We start from the raw sequence: 15,587 nt of genomic DNA, 5'->3' as shown, positions 1-15,587 counted from the left end.
TACCTTTTGAGATAAATAATAAAATGATTGATCCTTTCTTTGTAACTAAAAACAGCTGCCTGCCAGAACAAAAGGAATTGGCTGAAATACAGTTGGCTTGCTTAAAACTTTGTTAATCAATTATAAAAGAATCATTGTTTTGGGTTGAAGATATTATGGTGGGAAAATTAATATAAAGAAAAATGTTTAACTATTTATAGCTTCTAAGGAAAACATATAGCTTGTGATCATAATGTGATTTCTTCCTGTATAAAGATTTTTACTTGTTTTTGGAAAATATGTAGCTTGTGGTTATAAGGTAATCTTTTCTTGCATAGAAATTTTTATCTTCGGAGGTATAAAAGGGATAAGAGAAATAGAACGAAAGCATCCGGGAAGATGTACAAGGACAGCAAGAAAGAGAAGGAGAACAACTAGGAAGAAAGTAAACAACAGGGTAGAAAAAACAGAACAGTAGGAACAAGCAACAGAAAGAAGAAGAAAAAAAGAAAAAAATTAAGCTTTTGCCCTCAGACAAGTTCCCATGTGTGTCTGTGAATCAGTCCTGTAGTTGGCTGACTCCATGCCTCCTCTTCAGTTTCTCTGACCTGACGAGGGTAGGTCCCTCAGCAAGTTAGTTTAAAATTTATTTTATTGATAACCTATATTTCTTTTTTAAAAAGACATTTTATTAAAATGCAGTTAGCATGCATATTCTTTCCCATTGTCCTCCATATGTTGATAAAGATGTGTACCGTCAGTAGTTTCATCTCTGGCATATATATTCTTCTGAAGCATGGGCAATGTTAGTACATCATTACACTCTATAAGCACTGTAGTTATTCATGCCTTGGCTCTTCCACCCATATACACCCACCTCTATCCTTATCTTACTTAGCCTATTCCCTCTGTATTTCTCCTTTGTGGACATTTCATAAGAATACTCTTATTCACTTAATTATGTGTCTTTTAGCTAATATGTTTTCCCTGCCTCCTCTCCCACATCCCTGTAAATAAACTAAATCTCTTAAAAACTAATGCACCTGTACTTTGGTTAAGGTCCACCTAAGAGTGAAGTTTGTGCCTGATTATTTAATATATTTCAAGATTCTCTAGTTTTATTTGTGTTTTAACAAATGACAGAATTTCAATCTTTTGTATAAGCTAAGCAGTATTCTACCATGTAGCTATAGCACATTTTCTTTATCAGCTGCTAAGCATTTGAATAATCTTGGCTGTTGTGCATAGTGCTATAATAAGTATGAAAGTATACCTCTTTAAGATACAACTCTCACATCTTAAGAATTTATATTCAGTAGTGATAGTTAGAATATATGGAAGTTTGTTAATATTTGGCATAGTCTTTGTACTGTTTTCACATGACTGTACTTATTCTACCCCCACCAGCAGTAACTAGGGATACTTTTCCTCACATCCTACTGGAATTTGTTACCTTTTTGCTTTGATAATAGCCATTAGTTGATGAATCCTCCAATAAACCAAAACCTGAAATACTTGCATAAAGGTGGTAACCTGGAGAAGGTTTGTAAGCTCTGGGCCCCTTCCCATATGCCTTTCCAATACAGCTCTTCATCTCTGTACTGTGTAATTCCCTTTATGGTAGTGTGCTTTGTTGTCTTCGCCAAGGGAACCCACTTTATAGACAGTCAGAGCACAGGTCAAACATTGTAGGGAGATACTGGCTATGATTGTTGGAGTAAGAATGCCCGACATAGAGTCATGTTTGAATACTTGGTCCCTAGTTAGTGAAACTGCCTGTGACAGCTTACAAAATGGGGTTCTTGAGGGTTCAAAATCCCACCCCAGGCCCACTGTGTGTGTTTGTGTCTGTCTGTCTCTGTCTCTCCCTGCCTTCAGCTTAAGGATCAGATGTGGGATTTCAGCCATGCCTTCCTGCTTGGCATTATGCTTCCTGCCGTGATGGTCATGAACTAATGCTCTGAAACTGTAAGCAAGTCCTCAAATAAATGATTTTTGTTTAAAAAAAAAAAAAGTTGCCTTAGTTATGGAGTTTGGTGTTTCATCATAGCAATAGGATAGTAACTAAAAGACACTGCATTGAAGCTGGGTTAGGGTACAGGCATGGAGTGTGAGCTCTCAATCTATGGAATGTGATGATGTTGTCAGATACAGACACCTAGGAACTGTTTGTTTCTCCAAACAGATGTTTGCTCACTGATAATAAAGAAATCTCCATTCATTCCAAGTGCACAGAGGTTTTCTATGTTGATTATTACAGCATGCATGCAAGGACCCCTCTACACACATACACACACAGAGACTTAAAATAATTAGTCTGATCTATTCTTGCCAGTCTTGTATGGTTTTGTTGTGAAATCAGTTGTCATTCTTTGCTTGTTTGTGTATGTTTTATCTGTTTTCCTTCAAGTTTTTTCTCCTGACCTTTGGTATTTTAGCAATTTGAATTTGTGTGTTGGGAGGCTGAGGGACATTTTTTTATTAGACCTTTATTTTGCTTATTGGGAATTTTTGTTTTTATTAGCTATTATCAATTATATTTTTCTTTCTTCTGTGTTGTTCTCCTGGAACTCCACTGTATATATTGTGGAATCCTTGGGAGTTTTGTTGTTGTTGTTTGTACTTTAATCTGTCTTCACTTCAGTGATTTCTCACTGTGTTATTCCACTGATAAGACTATATAAGAAACTCTTCCCTCATACGCTGCAGTCCATTTTTATCCTTTCCAGTGACTTCTAATTAGTGTGTGTACAAAATGCCTCAAAAAATACCATTTACTTCTTTTTGTGTTTAGTTGTCTGACGTAGGTAACAGAATAATGCTGCCCTTGTAGAATGTGATTGGAAGAATGTCCTCTTCAACTCTTTTGAATAGTTAGAGAAAAACTGATGCCAGTTCTCTGCATGTAGTAAGAAACAAGTGACACTCCAGGTCTTGGCTTTTACTTGATGGGAGACCCTTTTATTGATAATTTTATTATTTGTGTATAAATTGTTCATTAGAGTCTGTTTTTATGGAATCAGTTGTAATGTGTATGTTCATATATGTTAATTCAATTGACTCTTCACTGCTTTTTAATGTAGGTAATGGTTTGTCAGTTTTATTCATCAAAATGTAGCTTTTAGTTATATAGTTGTTTTTGTTTTCTCCCTTCTTCGTTTTTTGCTCTTTTAACATAAGGTCTAGCATCACAGACTGCTTGAACTGTTCCCCTCCTGCCTGGGTTTTTTGAAAGCTAGTGTTACAGGTATATGCCACCATACCCTAACATCTAGTTTTAGTATTTTTCATTAATCTATATTGTTCCATTTATTTGCCTAGGTTTGGATTTATTCCTATTCTTCTTCCTTGAGGTGTAACATTAAGTAGTTATATTTTTTTCTTATGGTATTATTGTATTGTGTTGGTTTTTCTGGTCTCTGTGGCAAGGTACTTATCTAAAATAAATGTAAGGATGATTTCAGCTGTAAGTTCAGGTGAATGTCTATCATCAATCATGGTGGGGAAGGGATAGCAGTGGGAATTTACAGCAAGGGTTGGTCACACCTTTGCAGATCAGAAACCAGAGACCTGCCTTGAAATAAAGTTATTCTCTAACACTCAAAGGCTTGCTCTCAAGTAACTTACTTACCACTACAAACATGCCTCCTAGCTCAATGGGTCTATGCCCTCCATAGACAGTGACATTGGTTGTGTTCAGATTCCTAAGCCAGTAGAGGCGTTTCATCATCCAACTGTAAAGATTAATTGTAAATTTGTCTTAAGCTATTTTTTTCCCTCCATTGTGGGTGTCCCCTGTCCCAGGTCAGTTGGCCACCAGTCCACTAAGACAAAGGAGCAGAAGCATCAACAGATAGCTTAATATGGCCTGGGAACAGAAATAGCCTACAGGAGACAGCTTCAGTGAGGCAGCTCAACTTAATTCCAGAGTATAGGGAATATATAGGATTGGGACAGTAACTGGGGAATCAACTAATTTTTAATAAGTGGCACACTCCTGTCACATAGCTGGATTAGTAGCATCACAGCCCTATCAAAATAGCTAGAGCATGCCACCTAATTAGCATATGGGTGTGAGGGGAAGAACCTTTGCAGGGAACTGTGCCAGGAGTCACTCAGGCATCTTGGCCTAGAGACATTCTTTAAATAAGGTTAGGTAATGAGCAGGAAGCCCTTGCTCGGGGAGCTCCAAGAGAGCTGCCAAGCCATAATAGACCGCAACCTCTGACCAGTAGGGCTTTCCAACATCCCATAACTTTCAATGCGCTGTGTAAATGGTGCTCTTAAATAGTCTAAGTAATAAAAACCCAGAATCAGATATTTAGGAAAATGCTGAGAAATAAGAGAGGAGCAAGCCACTGCCACACCTTAAATCCTTAGCTTCTCAGCAGACAAGAGAGAACATTCCTGTTTCTCCCTGCTTATATCCTGTTTCCACCCAGCTATCTCATTTCCTGTCTGTCTGTTGCTAGTGTGGTAACTCCCCAAATTAATGTAGGTACCTAGTGCTATGAAATTGCCTTTTAGAACCACCTTCACTTTGTTCCGTATTTTAAATTATTTTCATTTTAAGTGAGTTCTAGGAAGTTTTAAATTTTCATCTTGATTTTGTCTTGGCAAATTTTTCATTCAGTAGTTGAGTTCAGTTTCTGTAATTGTATATGCTTTCTGTTGTTGATAGCAGCTTTACCCTGGTGGTCAAATAGGATTCAAGGTGTTATTTCAATTTTCTTGTATCTGTTGAGGCTTGCTTTCTGTAAAACTATGTGGTCACTGTTGGAGAAAGTTCCATGAGCTCCTGAAAAGAAGGTATTCTTTTGTGTTTCATTGAAATGTTGTATGAGTATCTGTTAGGCCCATTGCCTTATGGTGTCATGTAGCTTCAGCATGTCTCTGTTTAATTTTTTGTCTGGATGAACTGTTTGTCGGGTAGAGTGGGATACTGAAGAAATCCATTGTCACAATTTGAATGCCATTGTGTGGTTTTAGCATTTCTTTCTGAACTTGGGGTTGGTGCATAGATGTTTAGAATTGCAATATCATCTTGATGGATTTCCTTTAATGAAAATGTAGTGCCCTGCTGTATTTGTTCTAATGAGTTTGCTTTGAGTTCTGTTTTGTCAGATATTAAAAGTGATCCCACCTGCTTTATTCTTGAATCAATTTCCTTGAAATGTCTTTTTCCATTCTTTTACCCTGGGGTGATTTCTATCTTTGATGGTTAGGTGTGATTCTTGGATGCCCCGAAAAGATTGATCCTGTTTTCTAATTTGTTTAGTTAGTCTGTGTTTTTATTGGGGAATTGAGATCATTGATGTTGAGAATCATCTCTGAGCACTGTTTCCTGTTACTTTGTTGTTATGGGTGGATTTTCTACCTCATTTGATTTGATAGTCTGGAATTGTTCCTTACATCTTTTGAGTGTTTTCAACTTCTTCAGATTTAAGTTTTCCTTTTAGTACCATTTGTATAGTTGAAGAGATAGATAGATAGATAGATAGATAGATAGATAGATAGATAGATAGAGATAGCAGGCAGGCAGGCTTAAATTTGATTTAATCCTAGAATGTTTTTCACTTAATATCTACTTTTATTGATAGTTCTGCTAAGTATAGATAGTAGCCTGTTTAGGCATCAGTGTTCTCTCAGAATGTGTAGAATCTCTCTCTGGCTTTTAGCATATCTTTGAGAGGTCAGATGTTATTATAATTAGCCTGTTTTTAATATATGATTTTTGTCTTTTTCTCTTTCATCTTTTAATATTCTTTGTTCTGTGCATTTAGTGCTTTGATTATTAAATGGTACAAGGAATTTCTTTTCTGGTCTAGTCTATTTGTCGTTCTATATTCTTCTACCTTGGAAGTCACCTTCATATGTTAGAGAAATGTTCTTCTATGATGTTAGTGAAAATATTTTCTGTGCCTTTGACTTGGGTTTCCTATTCATCCTCTCTCTCTATTACTTGTAGTGTTCCAGATTTCCTCAGTGTTTTATATCCAAGTCTTTTTTAGGGTTAATTTTTTCTTTAACTGAGATATCCACATCTTTTGCCTTATTTCAACACTTGAGATTCTCTCTTAAATTTTGTCTTGTATCCTATTGATGATGCTTACCTCCAACATTTTTGCTTGGCATTCTTAATTTTCATTTCCAGTTTTATTTCAGTTTGGGTTTTCTTTATAAATTTATTTCTTTGTTAAATTCTATTTTTGTGTCTTGAATTGTTTTCATTATTTCATTCATGTGTTTGTGTTTTCATGGTCTTTATTTGATCTGTTTATATTCTCTTTAATGTCCTTGAACATACTCATAATGCTATTCTGAATTCCTGTCTTTCACCTGCTTTGCATTTCTCAGGGCCTACTATAGTAGGATTTCTGGGTTCAAGTGGAGGCATATTGTCTTTGCTGTTCATATTTGTATGTTTGCTTGGGTCTAGATACCTGAGTTATGATGATAAGCAAATGTTGATACTTGGTCTTCTCTTCATTGGGTTACTGTTCTTTCTGTTCTTTGGTTGTGTCATACTCTCAAGATTTTAGGCAATTATAGATCTGGGGTTCCTGCTAGAGAGTGTTTCTGTTAGGTCAGTGGATAGCAGAGAGAATCTGGTCTACACCAAGAGGTGGCTCCCCAAGTAGTGGAGGGGTAGTGGGAGGAGGTAGTACTGAAAGTAAGCTGCTGCAGGACAGAAATATGCATGGAGAAATTAGCATAAAAAATGTAATGAGACCCTGGGTCTGTACCAAGAGATTACATCTCCATTGAGTTGGGGTGTGAGGAAGGGCACCTCCAGACAGGGTGCTAAAGGACTGCAGGTGAGACCAAAGAGATCATAATAAAGGACAGGAAAGATAGTGAAAACCATCTGAGTCCCAATCCTGTATGGCAACTTGGGTTTTCTGATGGAAAGTATTTGGCTGAGAGTATCCACAAGAAAGAGCTAAGCAATTTCTAAGCCAAGAGGTGGAATCCCAGGGAATGGAGATAGGCTACCTACAAGCAGGTACCCATAAACAGGCTGCTGCAGAGCTGAGGGTGAGCTGCATTTTGTTTTATCCTAAGCATTGTATGTAGAAGCCAGTAAATATTATTTCCCCTTGTGTGTGTGTGTGTGTGTGTGTGTGTGTGTGTGTGTGTGTGTATGCATGTGTGTGTCTGTCAGAGAGAAAGAATATCTCTGTTTAGCTGTTGGGCTGGGTGTTTTTTCTTTTCTTTTTTTTTTTTTTGGTGCTGTATATAATAAACTTCAGCATATCACTTAGATTTATAGCAATAGACTCCAATTTCTTTTGGGGTTTTTTTTGTTTGTTTGTTTGTTTATTTGGTTTTATTTTTGGTTTTTTGTTTTGTTTTGTTTTTGTTTTTTGTGACACCTTGGTGCAGTGAGGTCTTTTAAATGTTCTTACTTTACCTTTGCCTCTAAGCAATCACTTGGACAAACCACATTATAGAAAGACTCCCATCATGCTTTTCTTCTATGTTATTACCCCTTTGTAAGTCACAGTTCTGGACAGATAGATTCTTCATTGTGCTAGATAGGCTTCAGTGTTAAGCATTGTCTAAATTGCTAACTCCTGTTATTGGAACCTTCCCAAAGCATTTATGTATTGAGTATCATCCTCCTTCTATTGCTCACATGAGAGTCAAATTCCATCTTCTGTCAGTGGCAGTAGAAACTTTCTGTGTCCCCTGAAATATTCATCTGTGTATCTCACAATGATGTGAAATAATGAACATAGTGACTTTGGTTCCTCCTAGCTTCTCTTTGGTTTTAAAAAACAATGGCTCTTTTATCAGGATGCACAGCAGTGGGGTTCCTACCAATTCTGTAGAGACAAGTAGATTTTCCTTCTACTCTTCATAGAAACACAACTTATTTTTCCCCTCTATCTAAAGGTAGAAGCTTTATCATTCTCCAGTAGTGTAGATGTATTTGCTTTGTATATGAAAAAAAATTAGATTTTTGTGCCTTTATTTCAGTGGCAGTCAGTAATCACTGGCCAACCACATCTGTCTAGGAAGTTTCTCTTCTATCCTAACTTACCCTGTAGAATGAAAAATAAAAATGTAGAGACAGATATTGGGGTTCAAGCTGAAGATTAGAGAAACAACAAAGTCAGACAGTAGTTCTTACCTCTACCAGTGTTGAAATGGAGATCCTGTCTTCACATGAGACCCTTTGCTTCTTCCTTATACCTCTCTAATGCTGGGATTAAAAGTGTAAACTCTGTTTCTCTTTTAGACTGATTCACTCTTATGTAGCCCTGGGTGGCCTTGAACTCACAGAGATCCATCTGCCTCTGTCTCCTGAGTCCTGGGATTAAAGGTGTGTGCCACCACTGCCCAGCTTCCATAGCTAACTAATGTGGCTGACTTTGCATTCTGATCTCCAGTGGCTTTATTAGATCCTAAACAGTATATCACCATATTACCCCTTTATCTGTGACTCAGACTATATAAATGTAAATGAGACTCCATATTATACTATCTAATCTATGTCATTAAATTTCTTTAAAACTTACCTCATTATGTTTTCTTCTGTCCATTTTCCTCCTTTTATTCTGCAAAAGTGAAATAGTTTCTGTTATTCAAGAAAAGTTGTGATTCTATAGATTTTTTTTTTCTTGCTTTCTAGACCCTAAATAGAAGCCAAAACAGTAATTCATATTTGAATGAGTTTCTCTGTTAGGAATCCTTAAAGTAAAACTGTTTCTTAATAGAAGTCTAAGCTTCTCTTTTCTTTCTGTTTTCTCTGTTTTCATTTTTGTTTGGTTTTCGTTTTGTTTTGTGAGAAAGGATCTCACTTATATTTCAGATTGGCTTAGAATATATTCATTTATTTCACCCCAGGTGAGTGCAAATTTAAGCTCCTTCTGCCTTGGTTCTCCAAATCTGTGACTCTAGTTGTGTGCCGTCAAGCCTAGCCAATGACAGCTTTTTAGTTGGGTCTTGGCAGCTAGCTTTGTCTATTCATTCATTTACTGTGGTTCAAGGTGATTTCCTTGGGGGTGTATTTTGTGTTCCAGGGTAGCTATTTCCCTGAATATTTTTCATTGTTATTTTTGCTTATTGATGTGACTTGACCTTGTTAATTGCTTCAATATTCATGGTTCATAAAAACATTCCCATATTTAAAAAAAAACAGAAAGAATACTAGAATTCTTAAACATTTGTTCTAGGCATATTAGGTTTTAAGAAATTACTGCAATTGTTAACTTTCCATAGTTCCTCAGGGACCCAAGGAAATGACCTCTTTCCAAAAAGTTTATTCCTGTCCCTAAGGTAGTTGACTGAATGAACTCAATTTTTCTAATGCTTTTTTCCCCCATCATCTATATTTTTATTTAGAGTTTTGGAGGCTGGAAAGGCAAATGTCATTTTACCAAAAAGTTCTCCAAGTGGGATAACTCATGTGATTGCCAGTAATGCAAGAATCAGCGCTGAGCGAGAACAAGAGAACTTTAAGGCTCCATTTTATCCAATTCAGTATTTAGGGGATTTTCTTTTAGAGGTAAGTAAAATAAATATTAGACATTTTAAACATTTGTTTTTATAAAGTGTTGATGGAGTGAAATGAAGTCATTCCTATGTCAGTCCCAGAAAATAGGTTATAGGCACCTCTTTGGATACCAGAGTTGACAGATGCTTAGCTTTCAAACCCCTTATGTAACATAACATAGGGCCTCTGTGTTGAGAGATTACTGTCCTTTTGGAAAAGTCTTAGAAAAAGTTTCCTGTATGTGTTCATAAGATTTACAGATAGGAGAAGGTACTTTAGAATGCTTAAACTTCTTTGGACTGTCAATTTAAGGAAACTAAGAGATCTGGGGAGATGGCCCCATGGGCAATTTGTGAGGACCTGAGTTCAGATCTCTAGAACCCAGTATAGCCTAACGTGGTAGCACACATCTATGAATCCAGGCTTCTGTGGTAAGATGGGTGATTAAGACAAGACTATCCCTGGAAGCTCATGGACCAGCTAGCCTAGCATATACAGGAGTGAATAGTAAGAGATCCTGTCTAAACAAGGTGGAAGGTGAAGGTGACACCTAAACGTATCCTCTACAATCTCTACAAATGACACCTGAGGTTACACAGGCATGAACGCTCACAAGATGTCGTATACACAGGCATGCATGCTTACACACTTCATATACATGGGCATGCATGCTCACATATGTCATATATAGACATGCATGTTCACACATGTCATATACACACTGGAATTTTCTTAAAAGAAGGGAATTAAAATGAATTTCAGGAAACTTACAAAAATCAGAATAGCAGGGGAAACAAAAAGACTTTCTAAGTTAAATCAGCTCCCACTGTACTGAGATACTGTCTGGCTTGAACTTGCATAGATCTTATACACAATTGTAAGTGTGTGTGTGTGTGTGTTGTGTGTGTTTGTATGTAGGTAAGAGATCATCTTCAGATGTCCCTCAGGAAGCCACACTTATGCATGACTCATGGAATTTGGATCTCACTAGGGACATGGGGGGAAAGAAGAAATAGTGGACAGATGAACACAGAATACCTGGGTATTGGGTGGTCTGGGCTTTCAGGTGAAGGAGTCACAGTACCCCTGAAGCTTAGCATGTTTATTATATATATTTCAATAGTGACGTGGGGTTTTGCATACTGCTGAACAGGGAGATAGAGTTATTGCATATAGATAAGCAAAAAGGCAAGTTTATAGTTTATAGATTGATCAAGGAGGCAGGTTTAGCTAAACTCTGTAGGACTACTCTGTAGGAGAGCAGTCTTCAGGCTATAAATCTGGAAGGGGAAGTCTGTACACACTTTCCCCATTTGTATTTGGTTCCCAGAGGAAGCCTTCCCATCCCTGAGCCTAAAGGTTCTTGAAAGGGTTATGTTCATATCAACAGCACACATTTTCACTCAGGTTTTCACTCATTCTGGGCTTTCTCCACTCTACATTAGGAAACATCTACTTTACTTACTGGAGAGAGGGTTTCTTTCTGGGTTCTGGGAATAGCTGATTAGGTTAAGCTGGCTAACTAGCAAACCCTGTAGATCAGCCTGCCTTTGTCTCACCAGTGCTGGGATGTTAGACATATGCCACCACTGCACTGGCTAGTTTTATATCAGCTTGACATAAACTAGAGTTATCTGATGGTAGGGAGCCTCAATAGAGAAAATGCCTCCATAAGATTCATTTGTAGGGCAGTTCTTATTTAGTGATTGGAGTAGGGCCCAGTTCATTGTGGGGTCAGTAAGCAGCACCCCTCCATGGCCTCTGCATCAGTTCCTGCCTCCGTGTTCCTGCCCTGCTTGAGTTCCTGCCTTCACTGTGTTTGATGATGAACTGTTTTATATGGAACTGTGAGTGAAATAAACTCCTGTCCTCTGTGTCCTCTCCAAGTTGCTTTTCATCATGGTGTTTCATCAGAGCGATAGTAAATCTAAGACAAATTGTTACCAGGATGATGGGGTATTTCTGTGACAGACCTGACCATGCGGTTTTATGAGGATTGTGGAAGGACTTTGGAACTTGGGGCTAAAAAACCCATTGAGTGTTGAACACAGTGAGCTTAGAAGATAAGAATATTGAGAGCAGTGTAGATAATGGAGTCCTGGATTGTAAAGTTTCAGAGGGAACCAAAGACCCTACCAGGTTTTTTACTTGAAGAATATATGGTGCCTGATCATGTGGAGATGAAGATTGGGCTGCGATTCGCAAGGAACTTGAACCACTAAAGAAAACCTTTGCTTTATTGAGAAAATGGATGCTGGGCAGCTGGGGCTGAAGAATCAGCCATGATTAAGAGACCAGCATCATTGAGATGAAGTCTTCCAGGAAATGTTTTCCTCAGAGTCACACACAACCTGTCCAGAGGCAGCCAAGGTCTTACCTCCTGCTCGTGGCTGAACTAAGTAGTGTAAGAGTCTCCCAGGTAGTAGTGGTTTTGAAGGCATAAAGGGGTCATGGAGAGTAACTATGTGGCATGGCCCAGGTCCCTGGAGAGAGCCCAGGCGAGGCTGTTGGGAAGGTGAAGAAGCCCAGTTGCAGCCCAGCAGCCCAGCATTTTGGAGATGCAGCAGCACTGGAGTGGAGGCAGCACACCATGCCTGGCCCTTGCTGTATAATGAAACATTGTTTCAATTTAAGTTTTTTTTTTTTTTTTTTTTATGCATGAGTGTCTAATTCTCCAGTCCTTAATTTAGAGTATTTGTGTCATACAACCTAGTGTGTAGATGTCTTCTTGTGTAGATCCTGAGAGGGATAAAACAGTAGACATTCTGTTTCTGGTCTTCTTCCTAGTGATAATAGGTTTTCCTTTGCATTGTCTTTAACTGAAATCTTTGTGGAATTAGACCTGATGTTAACCACTTATTTATCCAAGCCTTGTTATTTGTCTTCTTTAAACCATTCGAGGTTAAAAACTATAGACAAGTTTTTGTCCCACCAGGTCTTGCAGCCCTTTAGTGCTTATATACACTGGCCAATGGTTCAGGCTTCTTATTGGCTAGCTCTCTCTCTTGATTGATTATTAGCCCATTTCTATTAATCAGTGTATCTTCACATGGTCTTAGCTTACCGGAGATGCCCAGGTGTCCTACCTTCCCAGTAGCTATATGGCATCTCCCTGGAGACTCCGCCTACTGCCTTTCTCTCTCCCTTAGCTACACCCTGCCTGTCCATTGGCCAAAACAGTTTTATTCATCAACCCATAAGAGAAACATATTCACAGCATGCAGAATGACAAACTGTTTTCTTGTTGCAAATTCTTCACATAGAAATTGTGTCTTATTTAAGGTGATTCTTTAAAAGGGGGAAAGAGACTGTTCTTCCTCTTCTAAATTTTCACCTTCTCTGAGCTGATGAAGAAATTTGGTTACTTGCTCTTAACTGCTATTCTGGGGCTACAAAATTGCAGTCTGTTGAAGGGGTGGGGGGAATTCTTGCCTACAGAAGGAGCCCCCACAAGTAAGGGAACCAGTGTGGCAGACAGTTTAGATTCCATCATAATTGTTGCCTAAGATGTTGAGTCTTCTACTGTTGCTGTGCAAATGTGAATCTGTGGACACTTCACAAAGAGATCTTGGGAACCATCATAAGCTCACCTTTGCTTTTAGCTTGTTACCTCACTACTGAGTTATGTGTATAATTACATGGATTTTTTTAAAGACTTAGAACATGGTTTATGAACTCAATTCAGATTTTTTTTCCAAGATACTTTGTAAGCACTAACAGAAGGTTGAGGTGGTCCTCTTTGTGCTGTTCTGTAAGACAGATGCTGAATTATCTTGCAAATAAAATATCTTATCAATGAAAGACTGAGAGAGTAAACAATCTTTCCACAATTTGACAATTTTTAAAGTCTAGATTGGAGCTTGCATGTAGGTATGTATAGGCGTACCTAGGCCCACTTTCGAATGTAGAGGCCACCTTGCAGGGAGGGTAGCTGTTAGCCTTGGATATCATCTCTTGAGAACAATCCTCCTTTTTTAGTTGTTTATTTTGTGGGGGTGTTTTTATTTTCATTTTCTACTTTTCCTCTCTTTGATTTTTGTTTCTTGAGACAGGGTTTCTGGAGCTTACCATGTTAACTATGCCACCTGGCCAGTAGGCTCTAGGGATCTACCCATCTCTACCTTCCAAGTGTTGGATTCTGAGTGTGTGTTAGCAAACAAGGCTGTATTATTTGTCTGGATTGTAGAGATTGAACACAGGCCATGATGCTTAGATGGCAAACAAGTTCCTGGCTGAGCTCTCACCAGCCCTGAATTGTAACTTTACTTTGCATAGGCCTGTATAAAATGTTTTTGTCCTAGATAATTCACAGATAGGGTTGTTACTAGACAAGGCAGTTTGACCATAAATGGATAACTTTTAATATCTGAGTTGCAATCTTAATGTTTATAAGGTTATATAGAATATTTTTGTACTTAACTCCTCAATAAATAGCAATTACTAGACAAAGCATTCACACGTGTGTGTGTGTGTGTGTGTGTGTGTGTGTGTGTGTGTGGTGTGTATATGTATATAATGCAGAAATCACTAATAAAAAAATTGCTGTATTGGTTCCTTGAGATATTTTCCTTTGTTTTAGGAGGACTTGATCAGAAAGATATGCAAATACATATTAAGGTGAAGTCCATAAAATATAATAAATATGCATACAAGCATTATTACACTTAGTTAATGGCCTGAAATTTTTTTAATGACATACAGAAAGAAATTCAGAATGATGAAGAGTCCCAGACCAGTTCTGGTTGGACTAAATACAGCAATCAAGAAAAAAGCAAAGATTTTAAGGACACTGGATTTCTTGAAATGAAAGCTGTTGGAGAAGGAAAGTATAGAATCCAGGTAAAGTTTTATGAGTTAAACATTCTCTGATTTTTCTTAAAGAATTGTAAAAGAGAGCCCATTCTTGGTAAGCTATTATAAACCTTGAGATCTGAAAACTAGCATATCAATTAAGGTTTTTAGGCCATTAATTGAGCATATTGGGAAGTTTTTGTAAGTTTATGATTGAGGGCTCTTTGAAATAATACATATGTGCCTAGAGAATTGTTGAGTTCCTCAAATATGGTATGTTCTCAACACATGCTAATTACTTAAAACTTCTATATGCTGCATGTGGCATGACCTTATAGGACTTTTTCTCATCTGTGAGCACTCTCTTCATAAGCCATCTAAAGTTAACATGTAACAGTTTAAAACAAATTAATTTGTATTAACATGGAGAACAACTACAACAAAAAAATAACTAGTACAACTGCAGCTGTTGTCCCATGTTTCACAGACACTAGTGTTAGACAATAACAAAAACGCCTCATTGGTTCTACTGAAGAAAAGCTAATGTTCATTTAATACTGTGTGTAATAAGTCTGTTTTGTTAGTTTATCAGATCAGTCATTCAGTAACTATTGTTTAAATGGAAACATTTTTATGTGTAATTAGAAACTCATTGTGTTCATGCTAGGGACAATTTACAAGTTTTTTTGTTATTTTAATTTGGAGTTTCTTAAATCACATGGTATGTTTAACTGAAGATTAAGATACTTTAGCCTTCTTGCTCCTACTCCTGAATATAGTGGTATCTGTGTGTCTTTTAAGATTTCCTTCTATAATCATGTGTAATGTTTACTAAGGCTTTTTGAATTAATGTCTCTAAAATATTCATTCTAAATTCAGTATGAAGAGTTTTACATACAGAAAGGAATGTTACATGCAGCAAGTATTGTAAAATGAAGAGATTATCAATATACATTTCATTTTATTAAATATATAAAAATAGCTAAATTTTGCAAAAATGAGGAAATTTTCTAAATAAATTTATGAAGTTTTACATAAAATTGACAGAATTTTCTCTTGTCACAAAGAAATGAGATTATAATACTTCATACTCTAAAATAAGCAGGTTATGTAAGTATATCTATTAACTTACTGTTTATAAAATGTGGCAAACAAACTAAAGCATGTTTTCAAACCCTTTTGATATAACTAGAATGTATTAAAATTCACTTTACATTTTAAATTTACTCTCATGTGTACTGTATGAAACCTGCCTTCCTGAAATTTTCTGTGTGACTTGCATTAGTTGTATTGAGCCTATATTAACCCAGAGTAT

General features: G+C 37.1%; 1 protein-coding gene across 3 annotated transcripts in view; it reads left to right on the top strand.

Moving 5' to 3' along the window:
* The window catches only part of Slf1 (SMC5-SMC6 complex localization factor 1), a 62,954-nt gene that overhangs the window by 13,429 nt on the left and 33,938 nt on the right, over positions 1–15,587 (top strand). For all 3 annotated transcript variants that reach the window (XM_051182786.1, XM_051182784.1, XM_051182785.1), the window contains exons 5-6: positions 9,331–9,493; positions 14,183–14,320. In XM_051182786.1, the coding sequence (XP_051038743.1) occupies positions 9,331–9,493; positions 14,183–14,320 (301 nt within the window). The remainder of the gene's footprint in view (positions 1–9,330; positions 9,494–14,182; positions 14,321–15,587) is intronic.

This window comes from Phodopus roborovskii, unplaced genomic scaffold, assembly GCF_943737965.1.
Source record: "Phodopus roborovskii unplaced genomic scaffold, PHOROB, whole genome shotgun sequence".
NCBI classification, from domain to species: domain Eukaryota; kingdom Metazoa; phylum Chordata; class Mammalia; order Rodentia; family Cricetidae; genus Phodopus; species Phodopus roborovskii.
Note: the sequence above shows the minus strand (reverse complement) of the source record. Positions and strands in the feature narration are given on the sequence as shown.